At 42.2% G+C, this 25,193-nt stretch overlaps 3 protein-coding genes across 3 annotated transcripts; all 3 read right to left on the minus strand.

Annotated features, from left to right (window-relative positions):
* Positions 1-1,590: 1,590 nt before the first annotated feature.
* On the minus strand, positions 1,591-5,858 carry LOC311255781 (extracellular calcium-sensing receptor-like; the record flags this gene model as incomplete). Its single annotated transcript, XM_084350431.1, has 9 exons — positions 1,591-2,501; positions 2,585-2,708; positions 2,801-3,028; positions 3,473-3,748; positions 3,835-4,041; positions 4,412-4,681; positions 4,881-4,967; positions 5,123-5,417; positions 5,650-5,858. The coding sequence occupies 9 exons, from the start codon at positions 5,856-5,858 to the stop codon at positions 1,591-1,593; spliced, it is 2,607 nt and encodes an 868-aa protein (XP_084206557.1).
* A 5,446-nt stretch (positions 5,859-11,304) lies between these two features.
* Positions 11,305-15,475, minus strand: LOC311255782 (extracellular calcium-sensing receptor-like; the record flags this gene model as incomplete). Its single annotated transcript, XM_084350432.1, has 9 exons — positions 11,305-12,218; positions 12,302-12,425; positions 12,518-12,745; positions 13,190-13,465; positions 13,551-13,757; positions 14,047-14,316; positions 14,516-14,602; positions 14,742-15,036; positions 15,267-15,475. The coding sequence occupies 9 exons, from the start codon at positions 15,473-15,475 to the stop codon at positions 11,305-11,307; spliced, it is 2,610 nt and encodes an 869-aa protein (XP_084206558.1).
* A 5,602-nt stretch (positions 15,476-21,077) lies between these two features.
* On the minus strand, positions 21,078-25,193 carry LOC311255783 (extracellular calcium-sensing receptor-like; the record flags this gene model as incomplete). Its single annotated transcript, XM_084350433.1, has 9 exons — positions 21,078-21,988; positions 22,072-22,195; positions 22,288-22,515; positions 22,961-23,236; positions 23,322-23,528; positions 23,820-24,089; positions 24,288-24,374; positions 24,460-24,754; positions 24,985-25,193. The coding sequence occupies 9 exons, from the start codon at positions 25,191-25,193 to the stop codon at positions 21,078-21,080; spliced, it is 2,607 nt and encodes an 868-aa protein (XP_084206559.1).

Genomic DNA, 25,193 nt, shown 5'->3' on the forward strand with positions numbered 1-25,193 from the left:
ATCAATATTAATCAATTATAATCAATTTCAGATCAATTCATTCAATCTCATAACTTAAGTAGTGACTTCTACACACAGTTACCATTGGTTCTCCACATTAAAACAAACCTGCACAGACAACACCATGGGGTTAAATATATTTATTTAGCTAAATAGTTCAGAGTAAATAAATGAAATGACAAATAAACAAATGACAAGATTAACAGGTAACAGAAAGAAGTTTAGTCTGTAATGACTAATGTAATGAGTTTATGAGTGAAATATGTGCAGATGGTGAAATTGCAGGTTTGGTGAAAGGATTTAAATTTTAAGAGAATGATTGAATGCTAACGGAGCCCTAACCAAATTGCTCCTAAGCTCAAAGAATCAAAATTAAAGACAAAGACACCAACTCAGATTTCATATGTGTGGATCCAGCATGATGAGGGATGTTTAAGCCTACTTTATTTGAAGCATTGTCTTGTGGAGTCAGCAGGCTGCAGCTTTTGTCTCCAGCCGCCTTTCTGTCAAAGTCTCGGTCCAATACCCAGCTGGATGGCACTACTCGTGAGCGTTGGGGGCAGAGCCGGATCGACCATGCAAAAGAGTCTTTCTTTTGTTGGTAATCGCTCACATGGTTTCTTAAACAGCCGGTCGCCATAATGTCTTTGTTAATGATGATGGTGTTGATGAAGAGGACGAAGGTAATGGTGGTATTCTTTGGTAACATGGTAACATTATGGTATGGAAGCTATCAAGATACTGCAATTTGGTTTTCTGCTACTAGCACCTTAATAGACTTCCTTAGAGGCTAATTTGCAACACATCACGACAGAACTGTACTGCAAAGTCAAATGAAAACTATCTTTATTTCCTTCACATTAGATCGTTTTTAGACTTTCTTAGAGGCCAAGTTGCGACACCTTAAACAGGACTGTAACATAAATTAGAGAAATAACACATATCTGTTACTTCAGACACACCTTCTTTGGCAGGACCAGTACAACTCTATACTTCTGACAAGCATTTCCAGTCACATGTAGTTCTAAATTACATGGCATGAAAAGTGGCAAGAGGATATAGCATCAGCTGATGTATGTACGTGGTCTAAGCATTGTGGATGCATGTGGCTATACAGTATGTTAGTGCTTACAAACTCGACAACATTGTGGAGAACATCAGCCTACAAGGGATGTGTGAAGCAGTGACCAGATGTGGACTGATGTAGTTTGACTTAGGGCACAGTTTTATCATAATGAACAACATATGACCCTGCAAGAAAGTGAGACTATGTTAAACACAACAGTCTTTAACTACAACAATGAAAACCAATCCATCGTAATACAGGGTTGCTGTAGAATAACTTTATCCAAGCGGTAAGACATTTCATATTCATTTCACATTTATGTGGGTGAAATCCTTTGCGTAACGTACATGACATAAGTTACCTGTGTGACATAAGCTACCTACGTTCATTACATATGTAACATAATAGAACATATGTGATGTAAGTGAACTAACAAACTAAAGATAAAATGAGTCAAATTGAGGTTTTTTTATATTGTTTGAAGAAAAAGTTTTCATTCTATCTCACAAAGACAAGTGCAGTTACTACGCCTGGATTTCCCGACCCATGATTGCCTTCTTTGTGTTCCTCTCTGGTCTCAGCAGGATTATGTAACATTTGGGTCCAAACAGTGCCACCAAGAGACCAAAACTGGAGGCCAGGATGGCAAATACCTCCACTGCATCTGCATATTTGCCTGGTGAGCTGATATAAGCAGGGACAAAGGCCACCCACACAGCACAGAAGATCAGCATGCTGAAGGTAATAAGTTTGGCCTCATTGAAACTATCTGGAAGATTCCTTGCTATGAATGCAATCAGAAAACTGAGGGAAGCCAATGAGCCAATATAGCCCAGTAACACAGCAAAACCAACTGTGGACCCAACTGCACACTCATAAACAATCTTATCATTGTAGTATTGCGTGTTTTTATGAGGAGTTGGTGAGGCAGATACAAGCCAAGCAGTGCAGATTGCTGCCTGAACAGAAGTGAGAACAATAACTGTTCCTCTCTGCTGCAAAACACCAAACCACTTCAGGCTAGCTCCCCCTCCTGGCTTGGAGGCCCTGAACACAGCCAGAACCACCATGGTTTTTACCAAAATACATGAGACACAAAGCACAAAGCTGATCCCAAATGCTGCATGTCTCAGCTGGCATGTCCACAGTCTGGGACGACCAATAAACAGCAGTGAACATAGGAAACATAACTTAAGAGACAGCAGTAACTGGAAACTAAGCTCTGAATTGTTTGCACGTACTATGGGTGTGGTACGATGATAAATAAAGATGCCCATGACAACAGCACACATACATGTGCCCAGCAAGGAGGCAGCTGTCAAGCCGATACCCAGAGGCTCATGGAAGGAGAGAAACTCTATTTTCTTAAGAACACAGTGGTCACGCTGGGGGCTGGACCAGAAGTCCTCACGACAGCTGGTGCACCCCATGGCATCTATGAGAAAAGGAGCAGACCTGAAATACTCTCTATGTTCATATTGTGTCTCAAAACTGCAATGTTTGAAGTTAAAAACCAACCAGTTTTATTGCTGATCTCCCCGTCAGAACAAGGGATGCAGTCAAAACAGCACACAGGTTCCCCTTTCTTTCTGGCCATGCGGGTACCTGGAGGACAGCTTTCACTGCACACTGAGCGGGGTGGCTACAGGGAGAAAAATAAGTATCTGTTATTCTCCATTACTTTACACTGCTATACTGAGTTATCCATGGAGTGTCTGAAAAATTCAATATAACCTTTTTCGATTCAAAGTTCCAGAAGATTTTGTCTTCATCAATTGTGAATTCGTCACCTTTGGAAGCCGACCTCTTGACCTCACCCACATTCTGAACTTCAGTTCTTCCATCAGGGAGCCACAGCCAGTTCATGACATCATAGATTGCTAAGGCATCACCATTCTCATCAAATGACACTTCATCACCAAATGTTGTAGTGAAATTGACTTTTTCCAAGTAATACACTAGCTACATAAAGAGATGAAAAACCAAAGAGGACAGATTAAACCTCAACCACCAAAAACAATTTTTGGGGTGCCTGAACCTCCTGTATTTATTTTATGTTTTCCTAACATATTCTAGCAGTCAGCATCTAGTATTTGCTTCTTCCACCCCAGAGACTGTAACTGTCGGTGGTTGACTAGATTGTTGAGGGTTACTAAATAATTCTCTATGATCATGGCAGACATGGGATACCCAGTATTCAATTATCAAACTGCATACTACAGTTATGACCATTTCAAAACAAGAACCAATCTCTGAGGTGATAATACCAACCACTGCCATCACCCAGTAGTAGTATTTCCTCTCACTATTTATTTTGCACATTACAATTTGCAGTACCACTTTGCAAGAAACACTAAACTGTATGATTTAGTCATATAACAGATGGAGTGTAAACTGATGTCACACCTGCCATGGCTCCAATCTTTGCAAATTGCAACAGCTGTGCCCGCTGAAAGGCCCTTTCCCTGGCTCACACTGCAGCATGTCATCAAGGGCATAGGCCAGAGCATACACAGCCTTGTACACATTATACTCTGGCCTGAGATTGGAAACATCCAACAATTCAGTCTCCACATCCTCTAGATTTTCCTGTCCAGTGCATAATGCTCCCCCAGCCTCCACCCAATCTGCTGGAGGTGGTGTGAATTTACATTGAAATGTGAATTCCCAAAACTGGTTTACCTGAAATATATTCAAAACAGTCTTAGAAATGATGACTATATTAATCTTGCAATTACCAGATCAGATTGCACTGTTAAAGTTCTCACTATGCTATTTCCATAGCTGTTGTTATGGTGTAGGTCTGGACGAATTTGTAGGAGGAATTCCCTGAATCCTGGTATTTCTCCTCGACAGATGGCAATGCCCAGTGTGCCAGCCAGGTAAGGCATGAATTCAGGGGTCTGGAGGGCATTAGCAGCTGTCCAAGATTCACTCGCCATCCACTGCAGACCTATCACATTCTGCCTCACCACCTGTGTGTCAAAAGTAAATAAAAATATATCACTCCACAATGCCATGTCACTAAAGTATTTTATAGTCTTCTGAATTCGACACAGTACACACAAGTGATATCTTACTTGTTCATACACAGATGCAATCCTGTGTTTTACACAGTATTTTATGAGCAAAGTGATGCATATCATCATAACCACAGTTTTGTGCAATTTGCCTGACTAACTGATCGTACTCTGAAACCCTGCTAACAGGGCATTGAACAAAAAGCGGTGTAACCTGTTCAAATATAATTTGCCACATGCCAATGTGTTATTGCAACTTAAATCTTTCAATTTGATGACAAAAAAAAAATCAGACATATAACTTAGGTTGTAGTTCAAGCCCAACCTCTTCCATGAGGTTAATCATATAACTCTCATGTGCAAACACAATGACCACACGAGCTGTGGATTTCTTCATTACATCCACAATCCTCCTTAGTTCATCTGGGTCATTGCCCCATGGCAACACCTGTAAGTAGGCAAGGCAACCTCCACCAGAGTGTGCCAGGTCAGATTGGAAGGATCGAGCAGCGTGGAGTCCATAGTCATCATCACTGACCAGCAGACCTGTCCAACTCCAGCCAAAACGCTTTAATATCTGAATCATAGCCTGCACCTAAGTGAATACAGAGATTAGTGCACAGGCTGAAATAATATTTCTGAGGAAAACATGCTAAAAAGGTTTCACAATCGATCACATTTAGTTATTGCAGTTTTGGGGAAATAATTGTTGCTGCAGTTTAGAGACATTCTTTCTTGTGAATGTTCAACTGCACATGCTTTTATGCATTTTCATTTTGCTGATGGATGGTCACCTGGAAAGCATCACTTGGGATTGTCCTAAAGAAGGATGGAAACTTCTGCCGGTCACTCAGACAGGAACATGTGGCAAAATGACTCACCTGTGAAAGACACAGACTGTACATCCTGAAAAAATTCAATGCCTTTTCCTGCTCTTTTAATTTGATGTTTACTCTATGTTTATAAATGACATCAAATCTGAGATCATATCAAAATAATCCAATATAATTAATAGAAGGCAAATTGGCAAACTTACCATAGGTACTCTGTACAAACCTAAGACAGAGGAGATGGCAATACAATGTGTAGAAGAAGAATCACCCACGATCCCTATGACTGGAGGGGTTCCTGCACAGGTCTCATCTAGTATAAACTGCTCCTCTTGACCACTGACTGCGGATAGTCCTGCACGAAATCCAATCCCTAGTTTCAAACAGTTATCGTAAAGACTGTATCCCAGAGTCACATTAGGTAGCAGCTTGGTGTTTTTGTTGATCTCATCAATAGCAAAGGCCATGGTCTGAGCCCTCCTAACTCCTAGAATATCAAAACTAAAACAAATACCACTATTAACTATTGAAAAATTCAACATACAACAACTGTTACAACATGAACACATTGCACAAGTACAAGTTCTACAAACAATTATGTCAGTTGAATATCAACAATTACTTACAATGATTCAATAGATAAAACTGTAGGAAAATTAACAGAAATACATATGACTCATGGAATTGATTTTCTCCAGTTTTTTTACTTTTGCCACTTCCCTGAGAGACTTACCCGTGGCAAGTAGGTTGTTGTGGCTCTGAGGTAAAAGACAGGTCAGGAAATACAGAGAAGAAGTGGATCCGAAATATCCCACCTAGAACCACATCTCCAGCCTTGTGCATCTCATTTAGATGAAACTGTCCCTGTAACCGGCAGGAGGAGGAATAAAGAGGGGAGCACACAACAGGAGAGATGTAGGAATACAACAACATGAAATACATGAGCGAGAGCAATTTAATATCTAAAAATCCAAACATGACTTTCCTCCTGTTCATCCCTTTTCTGAGCCCAGTCAGTTATATTGCTGTCAACCTCTTTTATTGACTTGCAGCATTGTTTAATCTTTAGCACCACCCAATGGGCTATAAGCAAGAATCGGAGCAGGGCCAGGAATTATTTTAATTCCAGATTAATTTTGAGCATACTAAGACAATTGGTGACACTATGTTTTACCATCTATTTTTCTTTGCACTGTCTTTTTCAGTGCGTTACAGTAATTCATTTCTTTTAGCGGTAATAGAGTAATACACTGTAATTTGTTAATAATAATTTTCAATAATATATATCCACAGTATTGTCACATAATGCGTTACAATCCGTGCTAACAAGTAAATTGAAGAGTTTAGTGTTGTTTTATCAAGAATCCATCCACACCGCACATGACCGCGACCCTCCGCCACTGAAAAAAAAAAGACACTCTGTTTGACTGAAATGAGCCGTATTTTGTTGGCCTAATGATGGAGCCTAATACTCTGAGCGCACTTTAATTTGCATTAATTTACTTGAATCACATAAACCCATGCATTCCTTTCTCTGGACTATAGTAAAAAGGCATCGACATTTTTTTTTTGTCTTGTCATGTCATTATAGGCGACATTATTGAAGATATAGGTCTATTGTTTTTTATATGACTAAGCCTATGTTGTACTTCGACTATTTTGTGGCTTTTTTCTGTGCTTGTGGAGGTGCTGTGGAGTTGCTGGCCAGAGCTGTTACCTATTCCACACCTGCAGCACATTGAGGCAGTCAGCGCCAGGATAAAAGCCCTGGTCTCTTCTCCATTTGCTGCCAAATTATTTCATCTCACAGACGCGGGATATGATCCCCCAGTGTAACTCTCGTACCTATAAGCACCTCTTCAACCTGAGCCTCCATCTTCAGAGAGTGCCAGTGTTGTGGAAAACATCCTGCCTCGTCCCAGTGCCCAAAAAAGGACGGCACTGGACGACTACAGGCCGATCACACTGACCTCTCATATTATGAAGGTCATGGAGAGGCTGGTTCTTGCACACCTTAGTGTAGCGTGCTACAACTAGGTAGTATCCCTTTAAGAGACTGAGGAAGTCATGTTGTGTTTACAGTCAGTGTTAGTTGTGTCTGCCCGAGCTGAGTGACAATGCGATATGTTACCTGTGACGATTTCACTGAGAGTTTATTAAAGCTTCAAGTCCAAACATATGAAATGGTGAGGACATTGAGTTTCTACACTTAGATCCATAGTGTGCCCATCACTATAGCTTGCATATCAGCCCCATGTTGGGGTAGATGATGCAATCATATACCTGCTGCAGGAAGCCTACTCGTCCCTCGACAGACCAAAGTATAGGGACCTGGTCGGCAATTTTGTAAGGTGGTGTGGGGAGAACCACCTGCAGCTGAACGTGGCGAAGACAAAAGAGATGGTGGTGGACTTCAGGAGAAACAAGCCCCTGCCCTCTCCAGTCTTTCTTCGCTGTGATGTCCTGGGGTGCAGGCATCAAAGCGAAGGACGCCAACAGACTGAACAAACTCATAAAGAAGGCAGAGTCTGTTGTTGGCTCTAAGCTTGTCACCATGGAGGAGGTGGTGCTGGCAAAACTGCTGGCTATCATGGACAATGTCTCTCACCCCCTCCACAAAACTCTGGACAAGCTTAAGAGCAGCTTCAGCAACAGATTCCTTCAACCCCGCTGCTTAAAGTAACGGCACAGGAAATCATTCCTACCTGGTGCCATCAGACTGTACAACGCTCACTCCAAAACGCACAAATAATCTTAAATTATTACTACTGTAGTTTAATTATTATTACTGTATATAAAACTGCACCTTATTCTCTTGCACCTTATGTTCCACTTCCCAGTGAGCAAAAAGTGGTCTAGATGACGTCTTTTAGACATCATCTATGGACATCCAAGATATCTTAAAGACGTCCTCTGGGGAGCCAGAATGAAAGTTTTTAATACGTCATTTCTGGACTTGGTATAGACGTTTATATGTTGTTTATCGACTAAGTCTGGATGTCAGTGGACATCCAGATCATGGCCTGGCCCGACGGACATGATATCAACCTGTTTTGGACGTCCACAGACGTTGCCTGCTCAGTGGGTTTACTCCTCAATACCTAAGCATTTTATCTTATTTAATTTTATTTTATTTACCTCAGTATTTTATTTTATTCTATAACTACCTAAGCATTTTATTGTATATAGTCCTTTATTGTCTTTTTGTATATTGTATACAGTGCTTTATTGTTCTTTTGTATATTGTATATAGTACTTTATTGTTTCTTATTGTTCCTATATTCGTACTGTATTTGTACTTGAGTGAACCAGCTGTTATCTATCTATCTATCTATCTATCTATCTATTTATAGTGTGTTTTTTGCTCGTCATCTCCAGCGATCTAATTTGTTTCTCTATTTCAGTTTACTTCCTCCAGTCATCACCTCACTGATGGATTTCCTCTGGCCTACCAAGTCCAACCTCCTGCACCTCTGCCACCAGCCAGCTTCACCAAGACTCTCAGTGTCATGCTTACCCCTCGAGCATAGCCCATTCCCATTGCAACATCTGGACAGAGCCTCGGGCCTTCTCCTCAGCCCTGTACTGCAATATACTCTGCTGTGTTCAATGAACTCCCTCCTAATTACATCCCAGCATGTCAACATGTAACACCATCAGATCGACACACCCCTGATCTGACCCTCTGGCTTTTCCATCCACACAGACGGTGGCTCGCCTCTGCTGCAGCTCTGATACTCCCTCCAGAGGCGCATCAGAGCCACAGTGAAACTGTCCCCCCTCTTCACAACTGTAACTTTCACACAGACAGCGATGCAGAGAATCAGCGCATGATTCCCGCACTAAAAGGGTGGTGTGAATAGGGCTACTGTGTAAGCGCTACATTACTGAAAACACCAGTGTCATATTCATTGAGGCTTTCTCTTCCACACCTCCACTCTCCAGGTTCTCTGTCAATGACTATGTAGATCATTTCAGTTCTAAAATTACAAATGTTTTGATGGCATTGTACCTATTAAAGTGAAGGTGGTCTCTAGTAAGAAAAGATCTCCTTGGAGAAATGCCAAGCTGGTAAAAATGGAAAAAATGGAACGTTGAAAAGCTGAGTGCAGGTAGCTAAAAAACAAATCTTCAGGTTCATTTTGACATTCACAAAGAGAGACTTGAATTTACTTGAGATTCCAGAAGAATGCCAACGACGGATCTTAAACAGGTTGCACATCTATTGTGGTCAATCTGGACATTTCCTCTGTGCCTGCCGTCAATGCCAAAAGGGAGTGCTCGCCAGTGAAAGCAAGCTCGCTGGTGAGCCGGACCACATCCTCCTCTGGCTCTCTTTGTCACAAAAATCTTCCTGCCTTCCTCCTGTGGTCATGTGAGTCTCTCCTGTTGAATGTACTTCTGGAGCTGATGACAGCTTTATTGATGCAGCCCTAGTCAAGCAAGCTACCATCCCTATTGAGCCTCGTGAGACCCCTAAGACTGTTGGGTTGTTGAAAAGAAAGACAAGACGCTACTCCCCTTCATAGATTATTGTGGCCTGAATGACATCACGGTGAAGAACAAATATCCTCTCCCCCTCATCGACCTCTCCTTCGAACCTCTCTGTCATGCGACACCTATCGCCCACTTTGAATACTTGGTAATGCCTTTCGGACTAACCAACGCCCCAGCAGTTTTCCAGGCCCTTATCAATGAAATTCTCCGTAACAAGTTAAACCATTTTATGTTTGTGTATTTGGACAACATCCTGATTTTCTCTTGCTCCCAGGAAAAACATGCTGAGCAGGTGCAGCTGGTTCTGCAGAGACTGTTGGAGAACAAGCTGTTTGTTAAACCAGAATAATGTGAGTTTCATTCTTCCTCTGCCAACTTTATGGGTTATGTGGTTGCCCAGGGTCAACTTCAACCAGACACGCTAAGATTCATGCAGAGGAGGAGTGGCTCACCCCCGTCTCTCTGAAACAACTTCAACGCGTCCTGGGGTTTGCCAACTTCTATTGAAGATTCATTCATAACTACAGCAGAGTTGTCGCACTGCTCACCCAACTGACTCCAACAAACTGTATGTTTGCGTGGACCCCAGAGCTGAAGCTGCTTTCCTTAAACTCAAGGAACTCTTTACCCATACACCCATTCTCAAACATCCTGACCCTGCTCTACAGTTCGTGGTCACAGTGGACGCCTCTGATTCTGGGGTGGGGGCTGTCCTCTCCCAGCGAGACGTCCCAACTCAGAAACTTCACCCCTGTGCTTACTACTCTCTACACCTCTCACCTGCAGGGAGGAACTATGATGTGAGGAACCGGGAGCTTTTGGCTGTTGTCCTGGCACTGCAAGAGTGGCGACACTGGCTGGAGGGCAGAGTGTACTGCAGTGGAGGGCTGAGGAGAAGGCTGGAGGCTCGACTGAGTAGATGGTGCGACTCACAGAGGAATGGGCTAGGCTAAAGGTGGGAGCGTGACACTGACAGTCCCTGATTAAGCCAGCTGGTGGCAGAGGTGCCTGTGTCCAAAGCCATTTCTTTATTTAAAATATCTAGGATACTTAATTGTTCTATACAGCTTATTTGGCTGTTTTGTATAATGTAACTAAAAAGTAGTGTAATAAGTAATATATTACTCTACGCAGACAGGAATGTTGTAAGGTAATATATTCCTTAAAATGAAAGTAACTGGTAATATGTAATATATTGCATTTTGAAAAAAACTTGCCCAGCACTGCCAGACAACAGACTGTTATTAGATAACTGTACTGTGACCAGTGCAGTAACATTCGGGTATGGAAGCTGTCAAGATACTGCAATTTTATTTTCCGATACAAGCAGCTTCTGACAAGCATTTCCAGTCACATGTAGTTCTAAAATACATGGCATGAAAAGTTGCAAGAGGATATAGCATCAACTGATGTATGTACATGGTTTAAGCATTGTGAATGCATGTGGCTATATATTACAATCTACAAACTCCTGAAAACTGTGGAGAACATCAGCCTACGAGAGGTGTGTGAATTGGTGACCAGATGTGGACCAATATGGTTTGACTTAGGGCACAGTTTTATCATAATGAACAACATATAACCCTCCAAACTATGTTTAACACAACAGTCTTTAATTACAACAATGAAAACTCATCCATTGTAATACACGATGCTGTAGAGTAACTTTTTCTAAGCAGTAAGACATTTCATATTCATTTCACATTCTTGTGGGTGAAATCTGTACATGACATCAGTTACCTATGTGACGTAAGCTACCTACGTATGTCGCATAAGAGAACGTAATGTAAGTTAACTTATGTGATGAAGTTAAAATGAGTGAAGTGAGCATATATATATTTTTTATTGTATATAGAAAACAGATCATTCTGTCTCGTGCAGACAAGTGCAGTTACTTGGCCTGGATTTCTCGACCCATGATTGCCTTCTTTGTGTTCCTCTCTGGTCTCAGCAGGATTATGTAACATTTAGGTCCAAACAGTGCCACCAAGAGACCAAAACTGGAGGCCAGGATTGCAAATACCTCCACTGCATCGGCATATTTGCCTGGTGAACTGATATAAGCAGGGACAAAGGCCACCCACACAGCACAGAAGATCAGCATACTGAAAGTGATGAGTTTGGCCTCATTGAAACTATCTGGAAGATTCCTTGCTATGAATGCAATCAGAAAACTGAGGGAAGCCAAAGAGCCAATATAGCCCAGTAACACAGCAAAACCAACTGTGGACCCAACTGCACACTCATAAACAATCTTATCATTGTAGTATTGAGTGTTTTTATGAGGAGTTGGTGAGGCAGATACAATCCAGGCAGTGCAGACTGCTGCCTGAACAGAAGTGAGAACAATAACTGTCACCCTCTGCTGCAAAACACCAAACCACTTCAGGCTAGCTCCACCTCCTGGCTTGGAGGCCTTGAACACTGCCAGAACCACCATGGTTTTTACCAGTATATAAGAGACACAAAGGACAAAGCTGATCCCAAACGCTGCATGTCTCAGCTGGCATGTCCACAGTCTGGGACGGCCAATAAACAGCAGTGAACACAGGAAACATAACTTAAGAGACAGCAGTAACTGGAAACTCAGCTCTGAATTGTTGGCACGTACTATGGGTGTGCTACGATGATAAATAAAGATGCCCATAACAACAGCACACATACATGTGCCCAGCAAGGAGGCAACTGTCAGGCCGATACCCAGAGGCTCATGGTAGGAGAGAAACTCTGTTTTCTTAGGAACACAGTGGTCACGCTGGGGGCTGGACCAGAAGTCCTCAGGACAGCTGGTGCACCCCATGGCATCTGTGAGAAAAGGAACAGACCTGAGATAAGCTCTATGTTTATATTGTGTCTCAAAACTGCAATGATTAAAGTTAAAAACCAACCAGTTTTATTGCTGATCTTCCCGTCAGAACAAGGGATGCAGTCAAAACAGCACACAGGTTCCCCTTTCTTTCTGGCCATGCGGGTACCTGGAGGACAGCTTTCACTGCACACTGAGCGGGGTGGCTATGAGGAGAAAAATTATTATCTGTTATTCTCCATTACTTTACACTGCTATACTGAGTTATCCATGGTGTGTCTGAAAAATCAAATATAACCTGTTTTGATTCAAAGTTCCAGAAGATTTTGTCTTCATCAATTGTGAGTTCTTCACCTTTGGAAGCCGACCTCTTGACCTCACCCACATTCTGAACTTCAGTTCTTCCATCAGGGAGCCACAGCCAGTTCATGACATCGTAGATTGCTAAGGCATCACCATTCTCATCAAATGACACTTGATCACCAAATGTTGTAGTGAAGTTGACTTTTTCCAAGTAATACACTAGCTACATAGAGAGATGAAAAACCAAAGTGGACAGATTAAACCAAAAAGACCAAAAGAAATTAATGGGATGTCTGACCCTTCTGTATTTATTTTGTTTTTTCCTAACCTATTCTAGCACTTGGCTTCAAGAAATTGCTATTTCCAACCCAGAAACTCTCACTTTTGGTGGTTGACTAGGTTGGTGACGGTAAAATATTTCTGTGTTATCATGGTAAACATGGGGGTACCCAGAATACAATTTTCAAACTGCATACTAGACTTATGAACATATCAAAACGAGAACCTATCACTGAGCTAATAATATTAACCACTGACATCACCCAGTAGTAGGTAATTTCCTCTCACTATTTGTTCGGCACATTACAATAATTAGTACCACTTTGCAATAAACACTAAACCCTATGAATTAGTCATATAACAGATGGAGTGTAAAGTGATATCACACCTGCCATGGCTCCAATCTTTGCAAACTGCCACAGCTGTGTCTGCTGAAAGGCCCTTTCCCGGGCTCACAATGTAGCATGTCATCAAGGGCATAGGCCAGAGCATACACAGCCTTGTACACATTATACTCTAACCTGAGATTGGAAACATCCAACAACTCAGTCTCCACATCCTCTAGCTTTTCCTGTCCAGTACATAATGTTCCCCCGGCCTCTACCCAACCTGCTGGAGGTGGTGTGAATCGACACTGAAATGTGAATTCCCAAAACTGGTTTACCTGAAATATATTCAAAACAGTCTTATAAATGATGATTATATTATTTTTGCAATTACCAGATCAGATTGCACCGTTAAACTCTCACCATACTATTTCCATAGCTGTTGTTGTGGTGTAGGTCAGGAAGCATTTGTAGAAGGAATTCCCTGAAGCCTGGTATTTCTCCTCGACGGATGGCAATGCCCAGTGTGCCAGCCAGGTACGGCATGAGGTCGGGGGTCTGGAGGACAGTAGTAGTTGTCCAGGCTTCACTGGCCATCCACTGCAGGCCTGTCACATTCTGCCTCACCACCTGTGTGTCAAATAAAATATATAACTCCATAATGCCATGTCACTAAAGTATTGTCTAGTCTTCTGAATTGTACACAGTATACACAAGTGATGTCTTACTTGTTCATACACAGATGCAATCCTGTGTTTTACACAGTATTTTATGAGCAAAGTGATGCATATCATCATAACCACAGTTTTGTGTAATTTGTCTGAGTAACTGATCATTTGTTATTGCAACTTAAATCTTTCAATTTGATAAATACATTTTTTTGAAAAAGACATAGTTTAGGTTGCTGTTCAAGCCCAACCTCTTCCATGAGGTTAATCATGTAACTGTCATGTGCAAACACAATGACCACACGAGCTGTGGATTTCTTCATCACATCCACGATCCTCCTTAGTTCATCTGGGTCATTGCCCCATGGCAACACCTGTAAGTAGGCAAGGCAACCTCCACCAGAGTGTGCCAGGTCAGATTGGAAGGATCGAGCAGCGTGGAGTCCATAGTCATCATCACTGACCAGCAGACCTGCCCAACTCCAGCCAAAACGCTTCAGTATCTGAATAATAGCCTGCACCTAAGTGAATAAAGAGATTAGTAGACAGGCTGAAATAATCTTTCTGTGGAAAGCATGCTAAAAAGGTTTGACTTTGTATCATATTTAGTTAATGCTTTTCAAGGAATATAACTGTTTTTGCAGAGTAGAGACGTTATTTCTTGTGAATGTTTAACTGCACATCCTTTTATGCATTTTCATTTTGCTGATGGACGGTCACCTGGAAAGCATCACTTGGGATTGTCCTAAAGAAGGATGGAAACTTCTGCCGGTCACTCAGACAGGAACATGTGGCAGCATAACTCACCTGTGGAAGACACAGACTGTACATCCTGAAAACATTCAAAGCCTTTTCCTGCTCTTTTAATCTTTGATGGTGACATTAAATCTGAGATCATATCAAAATGATCCAACAGAATTACTAGAAGGCAAATTGGCAAACTTACCATAGGTACTCTGTACAAACCTAAGACAGAGGAGATGGCAATAGAATGTGTAGAAAAGGCATCACCCACAATCCCTATGACTGGAGGGGTTCCTGCACAGGTCTCATCTAATATAAACTGCTCCTCTTGACCACTGACTGCAGATAATCCTGCACGAAATGCAATCCCTAGTTTGACACAGTTATCGTAAAGACTGTATCCCAGAGTCACATTAGGTAGCAGCTTGGTGTTTTTGTTGATTTCATCAATAGCAAAGGCCATGGTCTGGACCCTCCTAACTCCTAGAATATCAAAACTAAAACAAATACCACTATTAATTATTGAAAAATTCAACATACAATAACTGTGACAACATGAACACATTGCACAAGTACAAGTTCTACAAACAATTATGTCAGATGAATATCAACAATTACTTACATGAATTAAATAGAAACAACTGTGAAAATTAACAGAAATACATATGACTCATGGAATTGATTTTCTCCAGTTTTTTTACTTTTGCCACTTCCCTGAGAGACTCACCCGTGGCAAGTAGGTTGTTGTGGCTCTGAGGTAAAAGACAGGTCAGGAAAGACAGAGAAGAAGTGGATCCGAAATATCCCACCTAGAACCACATCTCCAGCCTTGTGCATCTCATTTAGATGAAACTGTCCCTGTAACCGGCAGGAGGAGGAATAAGGAGGGGAGGACACAACAGGAGAGATGTAGGAATACAACAACATGAAATACATGAGCGAGAGCAATTTAATATCTAAAAATCCCCACATGACTTTCCTCCTGTTCATCCCTTTTCTGAGCCCAGTCAGTGTTATTGCTGTCAACCTCTTTTATTGACTTGCAGCATTGTTTAATCTTCAGCAACACCCAATGGGCTATAAGCAAGAGTAGGAGCAGGGCCTGGAAATATTTTAATTTCAGATTAATTTTGAGCATACTAAGACAAGTGGTGGAACATTATGTCTTCCCATCTATTTTTCTTTGCACTGTCTTTTCCAGTGCGTTATAGTAATATATTTATTTTAGTGTTAACAGTAATACACTGCAACGTCTTACTAATAATTTTCAGTAATATATATCAACAGCATTGTCACATAATGCATTACAACCCACGTTAACAACTAAATTGAAGCATTTAGTGTTGTTTTATTAAGAATCCATCCACACCGCACATGACCGCATTATAGGGTACATTATTGAAGGTATAGGTCAATTGTGTTTCATATGACTAAGCCTATGTTGTATTTGGACTATTTTGTGGCTTTTTTGGTGTTCTGTGCTTGTGTCTGTTTCAGAGGTGCTGTTGAGTTGCTGGCCAGAGCTGATACCTATTCCACACCTGCCGCACATTGAGGCAATCAGCGCCAGGATAAAAGCCCTGGTCTCTTCTCCATTAGCTGCCAGGTTATTTCATCTAACAGACGCGGTATGTGGTCCCCCAGTGTAACGCTCGTACCTTTAAGTGCTTATAGTGTGTTTTTTGCTCGTCATCCCCAGATATCTAATTTATTTCACTATTTCACTTTTGCTTCCCCCAGTCATCACCATCAGCCCTTTGTTCCCACTCCAGAGCATTACTCCGGTAATTTAGGCACCTGTAGTCATTTCCTCCTCCAGTGTTCACGTGTTTGACTTACACAGGCTATATTTCTAAATATCTGCAGGCCACCTAAAAACTGTACAGATTTTTTTTGATGACTTTGTGGATTTACTGTCTCTTATCTGCACTGACTTTGATTGTGTGTTCATTTTTGGTGACTTTAACATCCATGTTGACAAACCTGAGGACAGAGGGACTAAAGAACTGTGTTGTGTCCTTGATAACTTTGGACTCACTCGGCATGTGACGCAGCCCACACACAACAAGGGCCACATCCTAGACTTGGTTATCTCCAAGGGTCTTAACATTTCTGCGTTTCTGGTTTCTGATGTTGCTCTCTCTGATCATTAGCAGCCCTTTTCACACAGAGACTCTGCATTATTGGCGCAGCGAAAGCTCACCATTTCTCCGCCTTTGTTTGTTCACACTGAACCAAGCAGCTCCAGCGTAAAGCCGCACTACTGTGTCACTTCATACAGCACGCCGGCGCTGCGGATCCAAAAGAGGTGTGACGGTACACATCATGACGTTGACATGTGTGTGGTTTTTTCAACGTGTTTACCCCGGTGTCCATGTCAACATGTAACACCATCAGATCAACACACCCATGATCCGACCCTCTGGCTACACAGACGGCGGCTCGCCTCTGCTGCAGCTCTGATACCCCCTCCAGAGTCGCATCAGAGCCACAGCGAAACTGTCCCCCCTCTTCGCATCTGTAACTTTCACACAGACGGCGATGCAGAGAATCGGCGAATGGTTCCCGCACTAAAAGGGCAGTGTGAATAGGGCTACTGTGTTTTCTTTGAGAGTGATACATCTGTGTACACAAATGTTCAAACTGAGGTCATCTCAAAGCGCTACATTACTGAGAACACCAGTGTCATATTCATTGAGGCTTTCTCTTCCACACCTCCCCTCTCCAGGTTCTCTGTCAATGACCTTGTAGATCATTTGAGTTCTAAAATTACAAATGTTATTGATGGCATTGCACCTACTAAAGTGAAGGTGGTCTCTAGTAAGAAAAAAATCTCCTGGAGAAATGCCAAGCTTGTCAACAAGGAATAAAATGGAATGTTGAAAAGCTGAGCGCAGGTAAGTAAAAAACAAATCTACAGGTTCATTTTGACATTCATAAAGAGATTTTAACAAATAACAAGGAGATTTTTAAGTTAGAACTGAAAAAGTCAATGCAGTCCTTCTCAGAGATTATCACTCAAAACACTGATAATGCATGTGACCTGTTTGCTGCTGTCGACAGGATAACAAACCCTCCTTTGCCAGTAGCCTCTGAATATCTATCTACCAGGACCTGTAATAAATTTGCATCCTTCTTCACTCCCAAAATTCAGAAAATTAAACAAGCAGTCAGTGCCACATACCATTTACAGGGGGTGTGTTCATGTGTCCCCCTAAAACCAACTCAAATACCATGGCACAATTTGATCCAATCAATGACAATAACCTGCAAGACATAATACAACATACGAAATCTTGCTCCTGATGCCTTGATATATTACCATCAGGGTTCTTCAAAAAAGTCTCAGACTGCATTACTCCAGATCTGCTATAAATTTTCCACGTCTCTTCTCTCACGTGTCTTCCCACAATCCATTAAAACTGCGATTAATAAACCTCTCCTGAAGACGAACAATCTAGCCACATCGGTGATGACTAATTACAGGTTCATATCAAACCTCCCAATTTTCAGTAAAATCGTTGAAAAATATATTTTTCAACAGCTGAACAATAACCTAATAATAATTGGCTGATTTCAACCACATCACAGCACTGAGACTGCTCTTGTCAAGGTCACAGGGACAAGGGAAAAGGGTTATTCTAGCCACAGAGTAGCTAGCTCCTCCTCCAGCCAACCTTCTCCCTCTTCCCCTGAACAACGTCCTCCCCTCTGCAGACTCGGAGCTCCCCCTGCTGCCCAGGAGGACCCCATGCAACATGGGCGAACACACCTTTCCCCAGAAGAACGCCAATGACGGTTCTTAAACACGTTGTATATCTATTGTGGTCAATCTAGACCTGCAGCCTGCCCATCAATGCCAAAAGGGAGGGCTCGCCAGTGAAAGAGAGCTCGCTGGTGAGCCAGACCACTTCCTCCTCTGGCTCTCTTTGTCACAACAATCTCCCTGCCTCCCTCTTGTGGTCACATGAGTCTCTCCTGTTGAACGTACTTGTTGACTCTGGAGCTGATGACAGCTTTATTGATGCAACCCTAGTCGAGCAAGCTACCATCCCTATTGAGCCTCTTGAGACCCCTAAGACTATGAATGCCCTCGACAGCAGATTATTGGCCACAATCACCCATTGCACACTCCCTGTTACTCTGATTACTTCTAGAAATCAGCGTGAAAGAATTCAACTGCTCCTTATCCCCTACCCCAGTTGCCCTTTGGTGCTTGGACTTCCCTGGTTGAAACTCCATAACTCCCAGATTGGGCAGCAGCCTCCATTGCCAACTGGAGTGTCTACTGCCACTCACATTGTCTCCACTCTGCTGCTTCTACCCACAGGACGCCTGCTACCACTCTCCACACCCCTCCTGATTCATCTCTAGTGAGTAGCCTGAGTACCATGACCTAGCCCAGGTGTTAAGCAGGGAGCTAGCCCTGTCTCTTCATCTGTACCGACCTCACAACTGTGCCATAAACCTTCTCTGCGGTTCATTAACGACTCCCTAGCTGCTGGGCTGATCAGACTGTCAATTTCACCCCTTGGAGCAGGATTCTTCGTTGTTGAAAAGAAAGACAAGACGCTACGCCCCTGCATAGAGTATCGTGGCCTGAATGACATCACAGTGAAGAACAAATATCCTCTCCCCCTCATCGACCACTCCTTTGAACCACTCCGTCATGTGAAATTCTTCACCAAGTTAAACCTTTGGAACGCCTACCATCTGGCCCATATCTGTGAGGGGGATGAGTGGAAGACGGCTTTCAAGACACCTACTGGCCACTTTGAATACTTGGTAATGCCTTTCGGACTAACCAACGCCCCAGCAGTTTTCCAGGCCCTTATCAATGACATTCTCCATAACATGTTAAACCATTTTGTGTTTGTGTATTTGGACGACATCCCGATTTTCTCTTGCTCCCAGGAAGAACATGCTGAGCAGGTGCAGATGGTTCTGCAGAGACTGTTGGAGAACAAGCTGTTTTTTAAACCAGAACAATGTGAGTTTCATTCTTCCTCTACCAACTTCACGGGTTATGTGGTTGCCCAGGGTCAACTTCAACCAGACACGCTAAGATTCATGCAGTGGAGGTGTGGCTCACCCCCTTTTCTCTGAAACAACTTCAAGGCATCCTGGGGTTTGCCAACTTCTATTGAAGATTCATTCACAACTACAGCAGAGTTGTCGCACCTCTCACCCAACTAACCCCAACTAAGTCTACGTTCACGTGTGCCCCAGAGCTGAAGCTGCTTTCCTTAAACCCAAGGAACTCTTTACCCACCCACCCATTCTCAAACATCCTGACCCTGCTCTACAGTTCGTGGTCACAGTGGACGCCTCTGATTCTGGGGTGGGGGCTTTCCTTCTCCCAGCGAGACGTCCCAACTCAGAAACTTCACCCCTGTGCCTACTACTCTCGACACCTCTGACCTGCAGAGAGGAACTATGACGTGGGGAACCGGGAGCTTTTGGCTGTTGTCCTGGCGCTGCAAGAGTGGCGACACTGGCTGGAGGGTAGAGTGTATTGCATTGGAGGGCTGAGGAGAAGGCTGGAGGCTCGACTGAGTAGATGGTGCGACTCACAGAGGAATGGGCTAGGCTCAAGGTGGGAGCGCATCACTGAGAGTCCCTGATTAAGCCAGCTGGTGGCAGAGGTGCCTGTGTCCAAAGCCATTTGTTTATTTAAAAAGATCAAGCCTACTTCATTGTTCTATACAGATTAGTTGGCTGTTTTGTGTAAAGTAACTAAAAAGTAGTGTAATAAGTAATATATTACTCTACGCAGACAGGAATGTTGTAAGGTAATATATTCCTTAAAATGAAAGTAACTGGTAATATGTAATATATTGCATTTTGAAAAAAACTTGCCCAGCACTGCCAGACAACAGACTGTTATTAGATAACTGTACTGTGACCAGTGCAGTAACATTCGGGTATTGAAGCTGTCAAGATACTGCAATTTTATTTTCCGATACAAGCAGCTTCTGACAAGCATTTCCAGTCAAATGTAGTTCTAAAATACATGGCATGAAAAGTGGCAAGAGGATATAGCATCAACTGATGTATGTACATGGTTTAAGCATTGTGGATGCATGTGGCTATATATTACAATCTACAAACTCCTGAAAACTGTGGAGAGCATCAGCCTACGAGAGGTGTGTGAATTAGTGACCAGATGTGGACCAATATGGTTGACTTAGGGCACAGTTTTATCAAAATGAACAACATATAACCCTCCAAACTATGTTTAACATAACAGTCTTTAATTACACCAATGAAAACTCATCCATTGTAATATACGATGCTGTAGAATAGCTTTTTCTAAGCAGTAAGACATTTCATATTCGTTTCACATTCTTGTGGGTGAAATCTGTACATGACATCAGTTACCTATGTGACAAAAGCTACCTACGTATGTCGCATAAGAGAACATAATGTAAGTTAACTTATGTGATGAAGTTAAACTGAGTGAAGTCAGCATATATATATTTTTTAAATTGTATATAGAAAACAGATTCATTCTGTCTCTTGAAAACAAGTGCAGTTACTAGGTCTGGATTTCTCGACCCATGATTGCCTTCTTTGTGTTCCTCTCTGGTCTCAGCAGGATTATGTAACATTTAGGTCCAAACAGTGCCACCAAGAGACCAAAACTGGAGGCCAGGATTGCAAATACCTCCACTGCATCGGCATATTTGCCTGGTGAACTGATATAAGCAGGGACAAAGGCCACCCACACAGCACAGAAGATCAGCATACTGAAAGTGATGAGTTTGGCCTCATTGAAACTATCTGGAAGATTCCTTGCTATGAATGCAATCAGAAAACTGAGGGAAGCCAATGAGCCAATATAGCCCAGTAACACAGCAAAACCAACTGTGGACCCAACTGCACACTCATAAACAATCTTATCATTGTAGTATTGAGTGTTTTTATGAGGAGTTGGTGAGGCAGATACAATCCAGGCAGTGCAGACTGCTGCCTGAACAGAAGTGAGAACAATAACTGTCCCCCTCTGCTGCAAAACACCAAACCACTTCAGGCTGGATCCCCCTCCTGGCTTGGAGGCCTTGAACACTGCCAGAACCACCATGGTTTTTACTAAAATACATGAGACACAAAGCACAAAACTGATCCCAAATGCTGCATGTCTCAGCTGGCATGTCCACAGTCTGGGACGACCAATAAACAGCAGTGAACACAGGAAACATAACTTCAGAGACAGCAGTAACTGGAAACTCAATTCTGAATTGTTGGCACGTACTATGGGTGTGCTACGATGATAAATAAAGATGCCCATGACAACAGCACACATACATGTGCCCAGCAAAGAGGCAACTGTCAAGCCAATACCCAGAGGCTCATGGTAGGAGAGAAACTCTGTTTTCTTAGGAAGACAGTGGTCACGCTGGGGGCTGGACCAGAAGTCCTCAGGACAGCTGGTGCACTCCATGGCATCTATGAGAAAAGGAACAGAAATGAGATACTCTATATGTTTATATTGTGTCTCAAAATTGCAATGTTTAAAGTTAAAAACCAACCAGTTTTATTGCTGATCTCCCCCTCAGAACAAGGGATGCAGTCAAAACAGCACACAGGTTCCCCTTTCTTTCTGGCCATGCGGGTACCTGGAGGACAGCTTTCACTGCACACTGAGCGGGGTGGCTACAGGGAGAAAAATAAGTATCTGTTATTCTCCATTACTTTACACTGCTGTAGTGAGTTAACCATGGTGTGTCTGAAAAATCAAATATAACCTGTTTTGATTCAAAGTTCCAGAAGATTTTGTCTTCATCAATTGTGAGTTCTTCAGCTTTGGAAGCCGACCTCTTGACCTCACCCACATTCTGAACTTCAGTTCTTCCATCAGGGAGCCACAGCCAGTTCATGACATCATAGATTGCTAAGGCATCACCATTCTCATCAAATGACACTTGATCACCAAATGTTGTAGTGAAGTTGACTTTTTCCAAGTAATACACTAGCTACATAGAGAGATGAAAAACCAAAGAGGACAAATTAAACCTCAAAGACCAAAAGAAATTAATGGGATGTCTGACCCTTCTGTATTTATTTTGTTTTTTCCTAACCTATTCTAGCAGTTGGCATCAAGTAATTGCTACTTCTAACCCAGATACTGTCACTGCTGGTGGTTGACTAGGTTGGTGATGGTAAAATATTTCTGTGTTATCATGGTAAACATTGGGGTACCCAGATTTCAATTATCAAACTGCATACTAGACTTATGAACATATCAAAACAAGAACCTATCACTGAGCTAATAATATTAACCACTGACATCATCCAGTAGTAGATAATTTTCCTCTCACTATTTGTTCGGCACATTACAATAGGTAGTACCACTTTGCAAGAAACACTAAACCCTATGATTTAGTCATATAACAGATGGAGTGTAAAGTGATATCACACCTGCCATGGCTCCAGTTCTTTCAAATTGCCACAGCTGTGCCCGGTGAAAGGCCCTTTCCCTGGCTCACACTGCAGCATGTCATGAAGGGCATAGGCCAGAGCATACACAGCCTTGTACACATTGTACTCTAGCCTGAGATTGGAAATGTCCAACAATTCAGTCTCCACATCCTCAAGCTTTTCCTGTCCAGTACATAATGTTCCCCCGGCCTCCACCCAACCTGCTGGAGGTGGTGTGAATTTACATTGAAATGTGAATTCCCAAAACTGGTTTACCTGAAACATATTCAAAACAGTCTTACAAGTGGTGACTATATTAATCTTGCAATTACCAGATCAGATTGCACAGTTAAACTCTCACCATACTATTTTCATAGCTGTTGTTGTGGTGTAGGTCAGGAAGCGTTTGTAGAAGGAATTCCCTGAAGCCTGGTATTTCTCCTCGACGGATGGCAATGCCCAGTGTGCCAGCCAGGTACGGCATGAGGTCAGGGGTCTGGAGGACAGTAGTAGTTGTCCAGGCTTCACTGGCCATCCACTGCAGACCTGTCACATTCTGCCTCACCACCTGTGTGTCAAATAAAATATATAACTCCGTAATGCCATGTCACTAAAGTATTGTTTAGTCTTCTGAATTGTACACAGTACACACAAGTGATGTATTACTTGTTCATACACAGATACAATCCTTTGTTTTAGTAGTACAGTATTTTATGAACAAAGTGATGCATATCATCATAACCACAGTTTTGTGTAATTTGTCTGAGTAACTGATCATTTGTTATTGCAACTTAAATCTTTCAATTTAATAAAAAAAAAAAAGTAAGACATATAATTTAGGTTGCAGTACAAGCCCAACCTCTTCCATGAGATTAATCATGTAACTGTCATGTGCAAACACAATGACCACACGAGCTGTGGATTTCTTCATCACATCCACGATCCTCCTTAGTTCATTTGGGTCATTGCCCCATGACAACACCTGTAAGTAGGCAAGACAACCTCCACCAGAGTGTGCCAGGTCAGATTGGAAGGATCGAGCAGCGTGGAGTCCATAGTCATCATCACTGACCAGCAGACCTGCCCAACTCCAGCCAAAACGCTTCAGTATCTGAATCATAGCCTGCACCTGAGTTAATATAAAGATTAGTGCACAGCTAAAATGATCTTTCTGTTCAAAACATGCCAAAAAACTTTCACTTTGTATCTTATTTAACTATTGTATTTCAAGGAATATAACTGTTTTTGCAGTGTACAGATGTTATTTCTTGTAAATGTCTAAGTGCACATCCTTTTATGCATTTTCATTTTGCTGATGGATGGTCACCTGGAAAGCATCACTTGGAATCGTCCTAAAGAAGGATGGAAACTTCTGCCGGTCACTCAGACAGGAACATGTGGCAGAATGACTTACCTGTGAAAGATACATACTGTAAATCCTGAAAAGATTCAAAGCCTTTTCCTGTTCTTTTAACTTTTAGGCAAATTGGCAAACTTACCATAGGTACTCTGTACAAACCTAAGACAGAGGAGATGGCAATAGAATGTGTAGAAAAAGCATCACCCACAATCCCTATGACTGGAGGGGTTCCTGCACAGGTCTCATCTAATATAAACTGCTCCTCTTGACCACTGACTGCAGATAATCCTGCACGAAATGCAATCCCTAGTTTGACACAGTTATCGTAAAGACTGTATCCCAGAGTCACATTAGGTAGCAGCTTGGTGTTTTTGTTGATCTCATCAATAGCAAAGGCCATGGTCTGGACCCTCCTAAATCCTACAACATCAAAACTAACACAAATACCACTATTAACTATTGAAAAATTCAACATACAATAACTGTGAAAACATGAACACATTGCACAAGTACAGATTTTACAAACAATTATGTCAGTTGAATATCAACAATTACTTACAATAATTCAATAGATACAACTGTAGGAAAATTAACAGAAATACATATGACTCTTGGAATTCATTTTCTCCAGTTTTTGCTTTTGCCACTTCCCTGAGAGACTCACCCATGGCAAGTAGGTTGTGGTGGCTCTGAGGTAAAAGACAGGTCAGGAAAGACAGAGAAGAAGTGGATCCGAAATATCCCACCTACAACCACATCTCCAGCCTTGTGCATCTCATTTAGATGAAATTGTCCCTGTAACTGGCAGGAGGAGGAATAAAGAGGGGAGGACACAACAGAAGAGAAGTAGGAATACAACAACATGAAATACAT

The sequence above is a fragment of the Pagrus pagrus genome, assembly GCF_965226575.1.
Source record: "Pagrus pagrus genome assembly, chromosome: 4".
Taxonomy (NCBI): domain Eukaryota; kingdom Metazoa; phylum Chordata; class Actinopteri; order Spariformes; family Sparidae; genus Pagrus; species Pagrus pagrus.